The sequence below is a fragment of the Urocitellus parryii genome, chromosome 1 (genome assembly GCF_045843805.1).
Source record: "Urocitellus parryii isolate mUroPar1 chromosome 1, mUroPar1.hap1, whole genome shotgun sequence".
In the NCBI taxonomy this organism is placed as follows: domain Eukaryota; kingdom Metazoa; phylum Chordata; class Mammalia; order Rodentia; family Sciuridae; genus Urocitellus; species Urocitellus parryii.
The window spans coordinates 250,832,445-250,850,820 of NC_135531.1; the positions used below are offsets into that span (position 1 = coordinate 250,832,445).

Genomic DNA, 18,376 nt, shown 5'->3' on the forward strand with positions numbered 1-18,376 from the left:
TCTAAGTAAAAAAGAACCATAAATATTTTTGAATCATACACTCTGCTTTATAGTTAAGAGATTGGAGGCACGGTATACATATGGAGAAAGAAAGTGATGCGAAAGATTAACAAATATACGAGCAGGGAGAGCAACTGAAAGTCTCAGATCTAGGAAAAGAAAGAAAAATAAGTCTTTGGAATAATATCCTCATCTTATGGTGTTCTCAGATCTACAGATCTACAGGACTAGTCCATCATCTTTTCCAAATTTAGGCATACATATGGATGTTGGCTTTTAGGAAAATTTATGATTGTTATACCTCTGATCAGAAGAATATGTGTTCCTTGTAGCCTGATTCATAAATGACAATGGCATTTGTAGAAGTTTTGATGTTAGATATGAAATGTACATATTAGCTATTTTTGCTGATTTGGTCCAGTAGGCACTTTTTGTAAAAACAAATTTCATAAAACAAGTTTCATGAACTAAAAATACAGTTTCTGAAATTAAGTACTGTTTATTTTATTTAGGAAAGCTCTTTTTACCTGAAACTTAGACCATATGAAATCTATGAAAGGTTCTCATTTTCAGCAACTTAACATAATTCATATTTCTACCAATTCTTCATATGAAGTAAAGGGAAAAAAATGCCTAAAAGCCAAACAGGTAAATCTATGTAACTATACAATAACATATCTAACCATACATTTTAAAAAATAAGAATAATTAATAAACTACAGTACTTCATAAGTTGCACACATTATAATGGGACAAATAATACTGTTTTAGATTGCAACTGTCATTTCAGATCTCTGAAACAAGGGTACAATATTAAAACTTCAGTTTTAAGCAGGAGGCTTGATTAAGACTCAGCATCGGTGGAAATCCATGTTGCTGGTACCCACTGAGGCTCTTCCTGAGCCTTCTGTACTGCAGACAACAATTGGGCACATGCATCTTGCAAGTTGTCATTCACAATCATATGATCAAAAAACTGGCCAAACTGAGTCTCTATTTTTTTGGCTAAATCTTCCATCTCTTGCAGGTCTTCATCCTTCAGAGAAAAAAATATATATATATTGATGGCACAGACTTAGTGACACAGAAATAATACACAGTTTGTTATACTGTCACATTCAGTTGTGAAGTAGTTTATAAAAACATGTTAAATAGGGGCTGGGATTGTGGCTCAGCAGTAGAGCACTCGCCTAGCATGGGCGGGACCTGGGTTGGATTCTCAGTACTACATAAAAATAAAGGCATTGTGTTGTGTTCATCTATAAAAAAGATTCATATTCTCTCTATCTCTCTCTTAAAAAAAACATGTTAAATAAATGCCCTCTATTCTATATTACAAAACCTACATTTTTGACCTTTAGTCTTACTCAATGTTTCTCTCATCAGTATTGCAAATTTTAGGAATAGTTATAGACAAATTACTCCTCAACTTCCCATGTAGACTTATTTTGCTCCATTATCTACATATTTGAAGCTCTCAAACCATATGTGGCATAAAACCAAAGGAAAATTATCCACTTAAATAAAATTTAAACATAAATTTCAAATGAACATTAACCCAATAAGAATGACATTATTTTGCAGATACAAAATGACCACTTGCAACATTAGGGTAGCCTGACATATTCCTATTGCATTGGGCATACATAAATTACCTTTTGTTCTATGATGACATAATTTACCTATAATATTATCTATTTCTTCCCTTGTGAAATGGTCCTTAAAAGAAGGTCATTTGGCCTTCATTTGTCCCTAATACACTAAATTCATTGCTGTTGTTTTCTTAGTTGTCTACAACAATTAGAATAGTACAATTTGTTGCCAATGCAATCTTAAATGCACATATAAATGCTGCATAGAAATATGTGGCAGTATTTCTTTACAAGGTAAATCATACTCATGATCCAGAAATAATTTTATTAATTTGTTGAGATGACTACAAATAAGAACACACTTTTTTGGAAGTGTTGGGAAGGATCCCAGGGCCTCACACATACTAGACAAGTGCTCTACCACTGAACTACATTTTTTTAAATAAACCTTTCCCTTTTTAAAACTTTTTAAATTTTTATTTATTTATTTATTTGTAGTTGTAGATGGAAAGCATTCTTTTATTTGTTTCATTTTTATGTGGTGCTAAGGACTGAACCCAGGGCCTCACACATGCTAGGCCAGTGCTCTGCCACTGAACTATAGCCCCAGCCCCTAAACTACATTTTTATTTTATTTTGAAACAGGATATCACTAAATTACCTCAAACTTGTCAATCTCCTGCCTTAGTCTTGAGTAGCTGGGATTACAGGCAAGCACCAACACACCCGGTGAAAACACAATTTTAAATGCCCAAAAGACTCGGAGAATACATTCGTGGACTCCAGTCCAAAAGGCAAATTTAATACTCATTGAAAAAATATGATGACAAAAATAGTTAAAAATAAAAGATAATATAAAGCCACTTTGTGCTTACTTTGGCAGCACATATATAATAATATAATAGTATGGAGATTAGCAATATCCTCTCTGCAAGGATAACATGGAAATTTGTGAAGTAGTCATATTTTTAATTTCAGTTTAGCAAAATGAATAATATTTGGCTATTTACAGTAATATGAATATATTCAACACTATTGAACTGTACACTTGGTAAAGATGGTAGGTAGGTTTTATGTTGTGCGTTTTTTACTTCCCCCACATACAAATAAGTATAATATTTTAGTCTAGGTGATGGTTGTAGGGTGCATACAACATGTAAAAATTCATTGAGCTGCACGCATAAGATTTATACAACTTAATGTATCATATCTTATGACCCAAAACATCTCAAGTAGACTTAATTTAAAAATACACATACATGCATACATATATGTGTGTATGTATGTATGCTTAGTTTCTCTATTATTGCTATCATCATTAATAAGAGTTTTTACAAGGGATTGGATTGTGGCTGAGCGCTAGAGCACTTGCCTAGCATGTGTAAAGTACTGGATTTGATCCTCAGGACCACATAAAAATAAATAAGCTGGATGTGGTGGCACATGCCTTTAATCCCAGAGGCTTGGGAGACTGAGGAGAGTTCAAAGCCAGATCAACAAAAGCAAGGTGCTAAGCAACTCAGTGAGACCCTGTCTCTAAATAAAATACAAAATAGGGATGAGTGGGGATGTGGCTCAGTGGTTGAGTGCCCCTAAGCTCAATCCTTGGTACCCAAAATTAATTATTTAATTAAAAGTATTGTGTCAATCTATAACTAAAAATATTTTTTAAAAAGTTTCTGTGAGATACCTCATATTACAAAAATACATTCACTAAAGCATTTTTAAAAATTAATGTCCAAGTAAAAATAAATGATCTGTTCAAAATATAAATATGCTTGTACATACTCATTTCTGTTTGGCTTTGCAAACTGTGGCATGAGGGTCTTTAAAAAAAAAAAAAAAAACTAGACCCCCAAAAATAAAAAGACAAAAAATAAGCATCATAGCATTTACTAACTTTATTCAAATATCTATAAGTGATGTCCAGTAAAAAAGAATAAATTATAAGGGCACTACTCATTAGGAACAAAAATTACATTCTTTGATATGGGGATCATGTAAAAGCAATACAATGATTTTTATTTTCTTATTTATTTTTGATTGAACCATTCTGAGGGACTCTTGGGAAAAGGATCAAAGAAGGGGTAAGTAGGACAATGAGGTCAAGGTTTTCAGCTCAGCCCAACCTGGCTTGGATCTCCTGGCCTCATCATCACTGACAGAAATACAGTAATTTTTTTAGTTGATCTACCTTGAACTTCATGTCCACAAAGTAGTCAGTGATAATCTTGGCATTTTTCCGAGATTGTTTCATGCAACTCAGGCTAGATGGCTTTATAAATATAACATAGGGCTTCAGTTCTCGGGTTCGAGCTGCCTGAATATCCTACAAAGAAAAAATTGAATGTACATTTAAAAACCAGATTCCTAACTTCCTAGAGTCAACTGGAATATTCTCAAAACTTCTAAGAAGACCAGAAATAAACTAGAGTATAGTCTCATGAACTCCCAGTTCCTCAACTCTAAAATAGTAAATGTTTTTTTAATAATTAAGAGGTGGGGTTCAAGAATCAAAATTAAGTTTCAATCCTGGTCTTCCTCTTTCTAGTTATGACTTGCTACGTAAATCTTACAAGCTGATTAAGCTCTATTATGTGACAGAATCTTACTGAGAATAGGATCCTATATATGATTTCGTATGACACAGACAGAAACTCAAGATGAGTCAACTCTGTTTCACCCTCATTTCTCTTTCCTTTTGCTATCACCTCATGTTGGATACTGCTACCATCTTCACCTTGACCACTGGCTTTGACCCAATGAAAAAGAATCTCTCTTCCTTTGATTCTCTCTAGCATACAAAGTATATTTTAATGTTTTTATTAGTGCATTATAGATATACCTAACATTGGGGTTCATTTTGACATAATCATATAAGCATGAAATATAATTTGCTCTACTTCAGTCCCCAGTACTTCCCTTTTTCCTCCTCTTCTTCCTCTCTGTTCCCCTTCCTCTAGTCTTTCTTCTACTTATTTATAGTTTTTTTTTAATTAGTACATTATAGACATACATAAAGGTGAAATTCACTGTGAGATATATATATATACATATATATATAACTTATGCTATGTCATTTATATATATATACTTATTTATAGTTTTTTTTAATTAGTGCATTATAGACATACATAAAGGTGAAATTCACTGTGAGATATATATATATATAAATTATGCTAAACACAGCATAATTTGGACAATTTCATTCCACGATTCCTCTCTTTTCCCATTTATCCTCCCTCCCCCTCAAGCCCTTCCAATGAGCCACTGATTTTTTATGGAACTCTGCACACACACACACACATACTCACACACACACACAAACACACACACCAAAAAAAACCCCACATTTTCCCCTTCATTTTAGTTTCTGCATACGAGAGAAGACATTCAACACTGATTTTATAAGTCTGACTTATTTCACTTAGCATGATGTTCTCTAGTTCCAGCAAATGCCATAATTTCATTCCTCTTTTATGGCTGAGTAAAACTCCGTTGTATATTACATTATGTTTTCTTTGTCCATTCATCAATTGATGGGCCTCTGGACTGATTCCATAACCTAGTTATTGTGAGTTATACTGCTACATACATTGAAGTGGCTATATCACTATTGAATACTGATTTTAGTTCTTTTGGAAAAATACCAAGGAGTGGGATTGCTGTGTCATATGGCGGTTCCTTCCTAATTTTTTAATGAAAAATGAAACAATCTCGGAAAAATGCCATACTGCTTTTTCAAGTGGTTTTACTAATTTGCAGTCCCACCTACAATGTAGGAATAGATATCTTTTCCCACACATCCTCACCAGCATTTATTATTATTTGTATTATTAATGATTGCCATTCTGACTGGATGAGATAAAATGCCAATGTAGTTTTGATTTGCATTTCCCTAATTGCTAGGGATGCCAAACACTTTCATATATTTATTGGCCAATTTATATTTTTAAATGACTAAGAAAATATGAATCATAAAAAGTGAACCTATTCCTTGCATGCTCTTGAACATACCCTATGTTGCTCACCCCTGCTCCTCTACATGTGGTCTCAGAGAATTAATAAAGATATGAAAACCTAGGAACCTCACCCTCCTTGTATACAGCCACATGTTATTGCTTCCATAAGAAGTTACCTTGATGCATTTATGATGAAGGTCAAAGCAAGAAAGATTCTAAATTTTCTTTATGACCAACTTTTCAGTTCTGTTCTTGTGTCTGACAAGTAAGAGTTCTTCCATAACTGAGAATAAGATGTTAGGAACTGATACTTCAAGTAACAACCTCGTCCTTAGAGAGGGGGTCTCATAAGGCTAACAGAATAAAATGTCTCAGCTATAACCTACAGCATATGCATAACACGGGTGATGCACTTAACTTTGGGGCGATCAGAAAAATTGCCACACACACCCACCTGAGGCTCTAAGTCCATGACACAGACCTTTCCTTCATCAAGGACAGCATTAACAGCATCCACACTAGTGCCATACAGGTGGCCTTTGTACTCACCATACTCCAGCATCCTGCAGGGGTAGAACAAAGGAAACAAGAACTTCTCTACAAGTAAAATCATAGTAGTAACATGAAAATAATTTCCAATAGAATTGAATATAAATATAGAGATTTTATATTTGTTTGCAAAGAAAAGAATTAGTGAATACTCGGTGGGGGAAAATATATTAGAAGACATAGGTCTTAACTATTTCCTCAGATTCTCTAAATTTTGCAACCTGATTCTGCCCCCTTTCCAAAACCAATGGATTGGTGTACTAGGTATCAATGTACATTTCCTTGCTTAACTCTTTAGTCCAGAGGAATTTTCCCAGAGGAGCTTTAGAAAATGCATTTTAAAAAATGGAGAATGTCAAACATTTTAAATTTCAAACAACTAGCAGCAAGAATTAGCTTCTGAACGTTACCTATGACTGTACATGAGGTTTTCAAATGTTTCTTTCGACACATAGTGATATTCACGCCCATTCATCTCATAACTCTTTGGGGATCGAGTAGTATCTATAAAAAAGGGGAATGAAAGTTTTCAGAGTCTTCAAAATATTTTGCTTTGTTATCAATATGCATTTGGATAAAGAAGCTTGATCAAAACAAATAAGTGAATACGTAAACAAACAGATAAGTAAAATGCAAAAACCAAAAACAGGAAGGCTGAATTGGTGATAAGAAAGAAGTTCTCATATCATAAACAATCAATAAACCTTTATTGAGTGCTCAGACTGTGGAAAAGAATGTATTAGTATTAAGCCAGGATAAGAAGGCCCTAACAGAACACCTGCTAGAATTCAAAACAGGGGTCTGGGGATGTAGCTCAGTGATACAGCACTTGCCTAGCCTATGGGAGAGCTTGAGTTCAATTCCCAGCACTGGGGGGAAAGTCCCTTAGTCAAAACAGACAATGATTAATTATGTGTGGACCCTAAAATTCCTGTATACTCCCAGGTAGCAATACCAACAGTACCCTTCGATTGGATAGTACCTTTCTAATTATTTCATTTCATCCCCCATACTCCTAGATAGATGAATGTTATTATGTATATTTTTCTGAAATGTAACTCATGCTTTCGGAGAGTAACTAGCTTTCTCACATTCATGAGACTAATGAAAAGCGAAGGTGAAATTAGAACCTAGTATTCTGCCTCCTCCTAGACTACTATTTTCTGTTCTACCAGATTGTCTCAAATTTGAAATGGAAAAAGTCCATGTCATTCTACAGTCTTGCTCAAATGAAATGTAATAGTACCCAAGTCAGGATGGTGATTATTCTTGGAGATGACTGAAGGGAAAAGTTAGGCCAAGTCTAGATTCAGTCTGATTCTTTGACATGGCTGCTTTAATTTTAGAATCTTCAACTTAAATAACACTTGGTAGAAAATATAGGAGTTCATCAAATACCTAAAAGTGAGTTACTTATTGTCTGCTCATCCATTTATTCAACTAATGTGTACTGTGGGCCTTCTGTGTTCCAAATATCATGTTAGGTTCTTAGAACTCAGATGAATAATACACAGTTCCAACTCTGTATCCCACATGCTTCAAAGCTAGTTCCTTACTCTCCACTACAAAAATCTTCCCTTATTAATAAAGAACTTCTGTTTTTGCATTTGATAAAGTTTAAAGATGAAATGGATCGATACCTGATGTATCAAAACATGGAAATGACCAAGCCAGAGCTGGAAACACACCCTAAATGATCAAAGTTACAGACCTTCAAGTGGCTCAAAAAAAGTAAATGCCATCTTGGGGTCATTTTTGTTTTTTATTCATTCAAGTCTCTAAGATGACTCCTTCTCCTTTTTTTCAGTTGGATTGATATTTTATAAAGTAAGTTAAAGTCTACAAATTAATACATAAGTGGGATAGCCATTTTAAGTATAAAACTGTTCAGCTAACTTAAAAAAAAAAACAAAATATAGGCATTTTCTTTTCCCTCACTTTGAATGATAAAATTCTTCTACGATCTGTGGGCATCTTGCTTTTATCTGGACTACTGAAAAATGGTGATTTCTTAGTTTTTGTCTTTGAGATTAATGTCTGCTCTTGCATATGTAAGTGATGTTGATACTTCACAAAACACAACTGATGGGGTGGGACCATAAAGCAACATTGATGGTCTCCCATTGCCTCTGGGAAGCAAGACCTTCCGTTACCTTGGAAGAAAATCTAGTAGTTCCTCAGACTTTTCTGATCAGCCTTAGGTTTAATTTTAAACAATTTTTAAAGTCTACCATCATTCCTTCCACAATTACATTTTCTTCATTCAGATTCAATTTAATAATTTAAACTCCTTTTCCATGTAATAATCAAAATTATGAGCTGCATTTATATTTTTGGCATTTCTTCACATCTGTCTCAAATGTGTTACACAGAGGGAAGCCTGAAGTTAGAGAAGCCAGAGGTCAAGAAAAGGAATAATATTCTCTTTTCTTTCTTTTCATTGCATTTCTACCATTCCTCCCTCAGTTTTTATAACTCTCCAAACTAGAGTGCAGGCAGAGAAAGGAAAAACAGGTCAGAGAAGTTTCCACTTGACAGATACCAAGGCTGCCCTTGGCTTCCTTTAGACTCATCAGATGTTTAAATCTGGCTCTTTCTCTCCTAGATGAAGTATTGGACTATTTTGCAAACCCTACCACCCTACCATCACCACCCACACAACAACTGGGGCTGGCAAATCCAATCTCTTTTCCGGCTTGTCTGTGTATTCCTTCTATACTCTGATGCATCTGGGAGTCCCTTTTGGTCTTCAACTGAGGCCTCCTCTTGGGCAGGTGCTAAAATAATCCCAGGCTGACATTTTCCCACACCATCTACCCAGATTTGCCTGTCTACACAGGCAGCTATTTCCCAAATGTCACCATTGGCCTCTTGCTCTAATCTCTTGTCCTTTAGATTTTTCAGGAATAATTCTAACATCAGTCTTCTGTGTTTCTCCCTCTACATTCCCTCCATGAAGGGAGCACATATAAAGCTCCCTAAATTAGTCTCCCTATGTTCCTTCCTCCTGCTCTGAAGGGAAGGAGAAACACCACACCCACATGCTCTTCCCACCCACATTGGCCTGGAAGCCATCCCACAGCATGGCTTACTCCAGTAAAAGTGTCCTTAAAATCTCCTATTATTTCTATTCCCACCCCTTTCACTCTGCTTATATGTGTGCCAGGCTTAAATAATTTCTACATTCCTCACTTAAAAGTTTACATCTTAGTGCCTCAGTTAAACTTTACCCTCCTTTTACATGTAATAGACTATATATGATTAGAAACCTTCTATTTTCTTGAACTCAGGAATTCTAAGTCTTTGTCTTTTATATTTTTGCAACCAAACTGAGTTTCTTAGAGTGATTTTAAAGATGTTTTTTTTGAATAATGAAGCAAATAATAATAATACCTTATTTTTTAGAAGTACAGTTCTCAAATATCTTAAAACTTAGAAAATATACTCTGACTGGATAAATGAATATAGAAAAATCTAAGAGATTGCATCTTGGGAGGTGGTAGTGGTGAACCGGTAGCTTATGAGAAATAAAGGACCCTGGGTAAAAGGTAATAAGAGAATATGATTTTTAAAAACACCATGTGTGGTTTAATCATACTTACAATTTACATAAAGTTACATGTGCAAATATTAATTTTTTAGATTAAAAAAATAGTAAGATACTGGGCTGGGGATGTGGCTCAAGCGGTAGTGCGCTCGCCTGGCATGCGTGCGGCCCGGGTTCGATCCTCAGCACCACATACCAACAAAGATGTTGTGTCCGCCAATAACTAAAAATTAAACATTCAAAATTCTCTCTCTCTCTCTCTCTCTCTCTCTCTCTCTCTCTCTCTCTCTCTCTCTCTCTCCCCTCTCTCAAAAAAAAAAATAGTAAGATAGGCAAGAGCCAAGAACAGTGCCAGGAAGATAAGAAGTACTGAATGAATATTTAGCCTTTTTTGCTGAAATATTCTTTTTCCTGAGACGTCATTTATATTACAGTTAAGAAATGGAAAGTCACATTTGAAAAGTCTCTCTATCTGAAATGCCAGTATATAGTTAGAAATACTTAGGGACTATTCCTTGTGTCTTAAAACAATATGACACGGTTAAGTAAGATTGGGACATTTGAAATAATGTTTTACCAAAACATGAACTGCTAAAACAGAAACCAAACGTACGTGGCACAGCACTCTGAAAATGGTTGGGATTAAATTCAATAAGTTGTCTTCTCAGCTCAGAGACTCCAACGCCAGAAGGTCCTAAATATAAAAAGAGTCACATACAGAAATTATTAGATGTGCATACAAATAATTATGTGCTAAGATCATTATTTCAGTCCTTTTATTGAAGAAACTTGAGAGCAAATGTTTCTTGGGGAAATTATGTAACATCCTTTCTTGTGAAATAATAAAACTCTTGGGAATTTTCTTGGTGATCCGTGCAGTAACCCACACTGCTTCAACATGCAGAAATGAGGTAAGGAATTGCAAGCACCTGTTACTCCAGTGAACTTTACCTAATGTTGGATGCTGTGAGAACTTGCTGGTCTCATTTAGGATAATCTGAGACATCCTGCCTTTCCTCTTCAAATGAAGTTACTAACATATCACAGTCAGAAATCAGACTTGACAGCCATAGGTTCTGTGATTTAAGGAATTCAAGGGCACATTTCTGACTGGTAGTTAAATCAGCAAAACATGTCTAACTAGAAACAGGGCTGATTTTCTGAGCACAGAGAGCCCATGCTTAGGATACCTTACTTGCATTAATGCTCTGCTATTCTACCTTGAAATCCTAATAATTTGAACAAACAACTCTTGTGTTTTCATTTTACACTATTCCTTGCAAAGGAGATAACTGGATCTATGACATGTTCTGCCCTGCAGGGGCCTGCCCTGCTCACAGCTGAACAGAAAATGGCAGTAAGATATAAGCTGCTAACTTTGTAGAGATCTTGGTTACAAAAGCAAGACACTCAAGCTCAACATTTGCCTGGTTATTTAGTCCCCAAAATACAGTACAGAAGACTTCAGCCACTTTTCTGGAGGAAATGGTTACAAAGTTCTTAGGGAAATCAACTTTAAGTGTTTATTTTCCTAACACAGACTAATGATCCAGTTTGGGGGCATACAGAACAATGTATGCTTACAGAACAACTTCTAAACAGACAGAAGAAATATCAATTATGACTTTGTCATAATACAACTTTTTATTATGTTCATACATAATATGAACATAATAATTAGGTTTATTAGGTTCATACATGGCATAACATATTCAATTGTATATTTTCCCAAAAGCTTGCTACAATAAACTTTTGTTTATAAACACAAATATGAAATAAGCTTTTTTTTTCTCTCTCTCCCAGTACCAGGAATTAAACTGGAGTGCTCTACCACTCAGCTACATTTCCAGCCTTTTTTTTTATTATTTTTATTTTTAAGATGGGATCTTCCTAAATTTCTGAGGTTGGTCTTGAACTTGCAATCGTCTTGCCTTTACCTCCAGATCTCTGGGATTACAGGTGTGTGCCACCCACACCCTGCTGAAACAGGCTTTTTTTTTTTAAGGAATTATATAAAGGTCTATAAGGATTTCTACTACTCACAATGCAAGACAATTAAATCTAGAAGGCAACTCCCCAATGACAAGTAGAGGCAGAGCATACTGAGACATACCCACAAGCACTATGAGGCGGTGCTTGTCTGTTGGGCGTCGCTGGTACCTCACCACCTCCTCATAAGGGGCACCCATTGCATTGTAGCAGCTGCCATCGCAGCATGCAGTGGCATGCAGCTGGCTGAGGTGAGACTTCCTTCGACAAAGGCGCATGCTGCGGCGGAAACCAGCTGGGGAGGATGGAAACACACAGAACATGAGCTCCAGGGCAGGAGCTTCAATTCTGATGAAGCACATAATGTCTGTGATATCTGAAGTAAGAAAATAAGAGAGAATGTGAAGGGAAAATACCCAAATGTCCCATGTACTATGTAAGTTGCATCCAGCATCCATTATGAGCCAGGCATTGTACTGGGTGCTGGAGCTGTGTGACCAACCAGCTCAAGCCCATCATCTCTTGAAACCTATGTTAATGGAGGAAGAGACACAAAAATAGATAACAACCAAAATAAATACTTGGGGGAAAATGGTAAGTAGACAGAGTGACAGGGGTGCTTTTTTAGACAGTTCAAGAATCTGAAAAGTTGGCATTGAGCAGCTGTCTGGATGCAGAGATGGAGCCAGTTAAGGAAGCATCTAGGGAAAGAGCAATCCAGGCTGAAGCAACAGAAAATCAAAGGAGCAGAGAAGGACTGTACTTGCAGCATTTGTGGAAGGCCAGGTAGCCTGGATAGCTGCAGGGCAGAGAGTAATTGGTAGTGTAGGAGGAAATGGGGTTGGAGAGGTAGCTGGAGGCAGATCACACAGCACGAGTTGGTGAAGTGTTGGAATGTGGTTCAAGTATAAGTCATTGGACAGTGGAGAGACAGTTTGTGACTTTATTTGATTTCTGTTTCTAAAGGATTCCTCTGATTGCTGTTGGCAGGATGCAAACTGTAGAGAGTGAGTCAGCTTCAGGGAGAGCAGTCAGGCAGCTACCACTCTAGTCCAGGTAAGAGATGATAGTGGCTTGGGCCAGGGTGGACAGGCTTCTCGTTCACATTTTTCAGGTGAATACACTAGGACTCAGGTTGCTCAGGACTGTGTGATCAGTGGCAAAGTTGGACCTCTTCATCTTGATTTCCAAACTCCTAGAATCCTGCTTTGTCTGCCCATTGAATCAAAGAGCTTTCTGGTACTTTCAGAGCTGTTTCTAGCAGTACAACTAGAAACCACATATGTGTGTGTAATATATACACACACTACTATTTGTATTTATACCTATACATATCGAAAGTCATGAGATCATACCAATGCTTATGAAATGAGTTCAAACCACAGGATTCATTGCGGCCTTCCCCTTTATTTGCGACTCCCTTTTCTAACAGGAAAAACCCTGACATCTGATTCTCAATACATCTACTTATTACATCAACTAAGAACATCTGTGTCAGATGGGACTAACAGTAGTGGCAGCCTGACAGAAAGTGTCAGCCCACGAGAGATGATCTTTGTAAAGGTTGTGGAGTGTTAGAGGCCAACAAATGACAACTGCCATCCTCATTTCCTCTTACACTGACCACCTGCATCAGGCCGCCCTCATCCCCTGCACAGATACCCTCCACCTTGCTCTACTCAGGCTCCTCATTCTCCATCTTCATGCTGCTTCCTAACCTGCTCTACCTTACCTAATGGCTTTGGGGCTGATGATTCTGGAAGTAGTACAGAAAGGTGGCCACTTATTTTTTTAAAGGTCCCCCAATGATTTCAAAGTGCATCTAGGCTTGGGAGCCAACACTCTGGTTTACAGACTGCAGCTCTGTGGTTCTCTCTCATCTTATGAAGAGGGAAGTCCAGAGTAGCTCTAAATGAGAGATACCTGGTCCCTTCAGAAAGCTCTGCGAGGTGACAAACATATAGAAATGTGACCATAAAAGGAGAGTTTAGTAATTAGAGAACTGGTCTCTTCAGAAGGATAAATAGGTTGTGGAACAGACTTGGAGACAATGAAAAGAAGTATGTTTCATAAATAATTAGGAGATACCTAGTGGAAATTAGAAGACTAACAATGAATAATTAATAGATCAGAGCACTGAGAAGAAAAAGTAGACAGGTGGAAAACAGGACAAGGAACAATTTTGGAAATGTCCACCAGCAAAAGAAACTTTCAGCAGAACACCAGGCTGATATGAATACCACTTCAAAATGATTAAGACTCACCTCTTATTAATCATCACTTACCAATAAAGAACTTTTGACCAGAGCCAATAAATTCCTCCTTGTCTGGGACATGAAATGGCAAGAACAGAATATGAGGACAAAGAGAAGTTTACTTAGAACCAATGCATGAAATCATCTTCAGATTGTCAATTGACGTTGTTTTATTAGTTGGCAGCACAGTTGACTTGATTCTTGAGTGGCTTTCTAAGATTGTTCTCAGCAATTTCCATCCTTTTATTCTCACTCAATAAACTATAGAAAAACATTCTTCAGAACTTCCGTTTTATACTGAACTATTTTTATAGTATGGTTAAAAAATTAGGCTTGTTTAAAGATATAAGAAAAGAGATGAAGCCATAGTAAAAACACAAAAGCTGGGTATTCATTTTTTAACATATCCTAAGAAAACTGATTTTTAAAAAGAAAGAAACTGGCTTTTGTCTTTAACTTGCTTATACAGTGTTCTTACAGGTCCTATAATTAATCTCTTTGCTAAATATGAGCTTTTATTTTCCACTTAATTAATATTCTATATAAAATTGGTCCTTGCTCTATGATAGTCACTTGTTTTCTTATTGCCGAGAAACTATAAGACTAAGTAAGGAAAATTGTGCCTGGGACCTGTAGCATATAGAACTAGTTCAGAAACCTGTTTCTGCTTCTTCTGAGTCTTTGGACAAACTTATAAACTCCATAAAAAATGTTCTAAAAATGTCATTTCCAAATTATTTGTACTTAAATTTGTTGTCATCTATTCAACTCTGCTTTGCTCATTAAATAACATAAAAAACATTTGTTCATAGGATGAACTGACAGACAGCCTTCTTTTTCTTAATCTTTATTTTTAAAAATTTTTTTAAATACACATTTTAAAATACAAAAAAGACATACCAATATCAGTTACATCTGCTGGTAAGTACATTTTTCATCTCAATAAGTTTAAAAGACAATGTCTACTGAGGGACAGTTTAATAATGCTTAATTACTTCCATCATTTATATTTATATACTTGTTTGCAATACTGGAAATCCCAGGGCCTTGCACATGTTAGGTAAGTGCTCTAATCATCATTCATTTTAAAATGCAGTCTATGAAATTGAGTATTTTATCATTGATTTCACCTTTAACATATCTACTCCTCATCCTAGAAGTTATCCTGTCGATTATTCACTTTGTGGCACACTGAAAGACTTTAAATAGAGCTCGGTCTAGTGTGCCCAGGAAATAAAAATGAACAATTACCTTCTGAAAGTTCCTCTGGGTATTTGGTCAAGTGAAGAAAGAGATGTGAAAAAGTTAGGCCAAGTTAGCCATCAAATACAGGCAAATGACAGCATTCATGTCACCATTAGCAAAAGTTTTAACTTGGGTAAGGCCTAGGACACTCATCTGACCTCACTCTACCCCTGAGGGACAACAATTTTTTTCTGCAAGTTGCCTCTGAGACTCTCCATGAAGTCTTTTGATCCATGAAGACTCTGTGGGTTGGAACAAGATGAGTCTTGAAAGAGACAACTACCCATTAAAGGCAATGGATTTGAGGCTTCTCTCTCCTCTCCCAGAGGCCATTTTGTGGCACCTTGTGAAGGGGAAGAAGAAACGACATGAGGGTGGGGGTGGGACAGATGCTGACCCAACCTCTGGTCTGATTATCCTCATTTCTTAAGCCCTTCCTTGGTCTAATGTACACATTTTCATCTCCAACTGGCCCCTTGGAGACAGGGGAACTGAATATGAAGCAAACTGTTTTGTTGTCTAGACATCCTTAACAGCTGTACTTTCTTTTCTTTTTTTAATGGCCTTCTTAATTAAATGAGCCTCCCAAAGAAATTTAAGGAAGTCACATTATACCTCATGAAGAGATCAAAACTGAAGAACCTTAACTGCTACTAAGTGAGTGTCTAGGTAACAGGAGTAAGTACCATGAATGAATGCCAAGGGTTATCTACTTGGAAAATACGCCAGTTGGGTGCTAATTGTTCCTTAATTGAGCTCCTAATAGAGCCAGTTCAGCATGTTCTTGAGAGTTCTTTTTCAACTGAGAAGCTTTGAAAGGAGTGCTTTACACTGCATGCTTTCCTCTGAAGGGCTGGTCTTAAAAAACCAGCCACAAACTGCCCTAAAGAATAAGATTTCATAATAACACCAAACTAACCCTCATGTAGGATTTACTAAGTATGGAGGTGGTGGGGGGTAAGACACTATTCTAAGCACTTTACTTATGCAAATAATCTAATTATGGTTCCCATTTTGGAGATGAGGAATCTGAAGGCAGAGGGGGTAAGCACCAGAAGGTTAGCCAGAGTTAATGAGTAATGGACCCAGGATTCATACTTGGACAATGTGACATGAGATCATGGTCTTACCTACAATGACACACTGGCTCAGCTTTTACAGACCCTTAAAATAATGCCCCTGAGCCTCAGCCACAGCCTTAGCTGGTGGAGTATTTTCCAGCAACACAATGAGTCGAGCAGAACAAAGAAGGATGGGTATAACTCAGAGGAATGAAAAACAAAACCAATCCCAAACACTGACCCAAGTATAAATAATTAAATTATCCCCAGTAGACCAACCATCTCATGAAATACAGGAAATTTTAGAAATAATATAAATGATAACTAGGCTAATTTAAGTGAGTGGTTCCAAACTCTACCTAATTCAATGCTATCTTTTTTATAACTAATATTTGTAGCAGTCTATTTTTCTGAAATAAAATTCATAGGTGATATAATCTACAACACATGTAACTTTAAAAACCTATACAATGCTCTTACTATAATGTAAAGGAAAAACAAAAGGAAGTAATTTATATTTTAAAAGTATATATACCAAATATAAATTTATGGGCAACATCTCTAAAAGACATAGAAAACTAGTAGATGTTTATACCTACTTAAATGAGGAGGCATAGATTTAAAAGAATCAAGATCAGAAAACATTCTTTATAGGAAGTGCAGAAGAATAGAACAAAAAAAGGAAAGAAGTGGACACTAGAATCAAAAGTATTCTGCCAAGTAATAACAGACCAGATTGACTTGTACATGATAAGAAAGGGAAATTGCTTTAGTTGAAATAGGGATAATATACCAAAGCAATTGGAGACCAATGAAATAGAGAAAATGAGGAAATGTAATATACTTGGAATCAGGTAAGTAATGTTAACAGGCCCCAACAGGTTGCCAGCTTTTATAAACCTCCCTGTGGGACATATTTTGCTACAAATGGGGTCAACATTATTTTGCTGGATAGACCCTTGATACTTACTAGGTGTCATCAATAATAACAAGTAATGTATTAAGGAAGAAGAAAATGGATTCAGTATAGATACAATACTTTCCAATTTATTTACTATCCATGTAGTGTAGACAGAAAGTTTGGAATAAAGGACTTCATAATTTCTAAGGCAATGTCATTATGTCTCTCTAGAGTGACCATCTTCTGAACCACTGGGCCCTTCATGTTGACTTGTGAAAACTTACTATCATGTAGTAAAGAGCTTTTTCATTAGATTGGTAATGGGTTTTGCCTAACAGGAAGATATGTGGGTCTTGAGTTGACCCTTCATTGTGCAGGACATTTAACATTCTTGATCCTACTAGGTAAAGGCTGGGAGGGACCCCAATCCATGTGGCAGCCAAAAAATGCTCCCACAGAGTTCCAAAATGCCCAATTGAGGGTAATATTGACCCTAGGAGAAGCATTAGTTAAGGTAAAATTTATATCTCACAACCACATTGTTGATTTTTTAAAAATAAAACTTGTATTTTTGAGATTTACAACATGTTAAAGAGTATATACAGATAATAAAATGGTTACTATAGTAAAGCAAATTAACATGTTCATCATCTCATATGTTTATTTTTACTGTCATATTTAAACAATTATTATATCATATCTCTAAATATATGGCTAAATTATATTAAAATGTGGAATATATATTTAAATTCAGTACAAATTTTTCACTTACCAGATTCAAATGTTTCTTCATCTATGGTTTTCCATGGAGGCAAAAAGCAAAATTGTTATTACATTACTATCTACACTGAGACTGTATTTAACAATATAATTGCCTGGCTAATGCTTTTGTGCCTATGCTACCTTTATCAAGGTCAAGACAGTGGTATCTCTAAATCATATACAGATATCTTAAATGAGATACGTAATATTTAGTAGTTGGGCTGTAATGACAACCAGAGGTGTAGCCGGAACTTAAAATAAATAAATAAAATAAACAAAAGAGAATAAGTAAAACACAATTTTAAAAGAGGCTCAGAGAGAAGGGAAAAGTGAAATGTCACAGGAAAACCCTATGGATAGTTGTACACTGCACCACCTTGCTTCTGGAAGACTCACATGTGTGGGAGGGAGGCCTCTGCCTGCAGAGCTGGGGGCTACAGGCAAGGAAAGGGAGAATGAGTACTTGAATGTCTTGACTGAGCAGGATCAGGTGACTGAGAAAGCATGAGAGAA

The 18,376-nt window shown here is 36.1% G+C and overlaps 1 protein-coding gene across 2 annotated transcripts in view; it reads right to left on the reverse strand.

Annotated features, from left to right (window-relative positions):
- Positions 1-844: 844 nt before the first annotated feature.
- The window catches only part of Mpp4 (MAGUK p55 scaffold protein 4), a 43,447-nt gene continuing 25,915 nt past the window's right edge, over positions 845-18,376 (reverse strand). Inside the window, exons 13-21 of one of the 2 annotated variants that reach the window (XM_026405337.2) lie at positions 17,874-17,894; positions 15,146-15,160; positions 13,925-13,966; positions 11,764-11,934; positions 10,264-10,344; positions 6,514-6,607; positions 6,009-6,117; positions 3,787-3,921; positions 845-1,036 (exon numbers count right to left, since the gene is read on the reverse strand). In XM_026405337.2, coding sequence (XP_026261122.2) covers positions 845-1,036; positions 3,787-3,921; positions 6,009-6,117; positions 6,514-6,607; positions 10,264-10,344; positions 11,764-11,934; positions 13,925-13,966; positions 15,146-15,160; positions 17,874-17,894 — 860 coding nt within the window. The remainder of the gene's footprint in view (positions 1,037-3,786; positions 3,922-6,008; positions 6,118-6,513; positions 6,608-10,263; positions 10,345-11,763; positions 11,935-13,924; positions 13,967-15,145; positions 15,161-17,873; positions 17,895-18,376) is intronic. The other variant, XM_077799244.1, reaches the window with a different exon arrangement.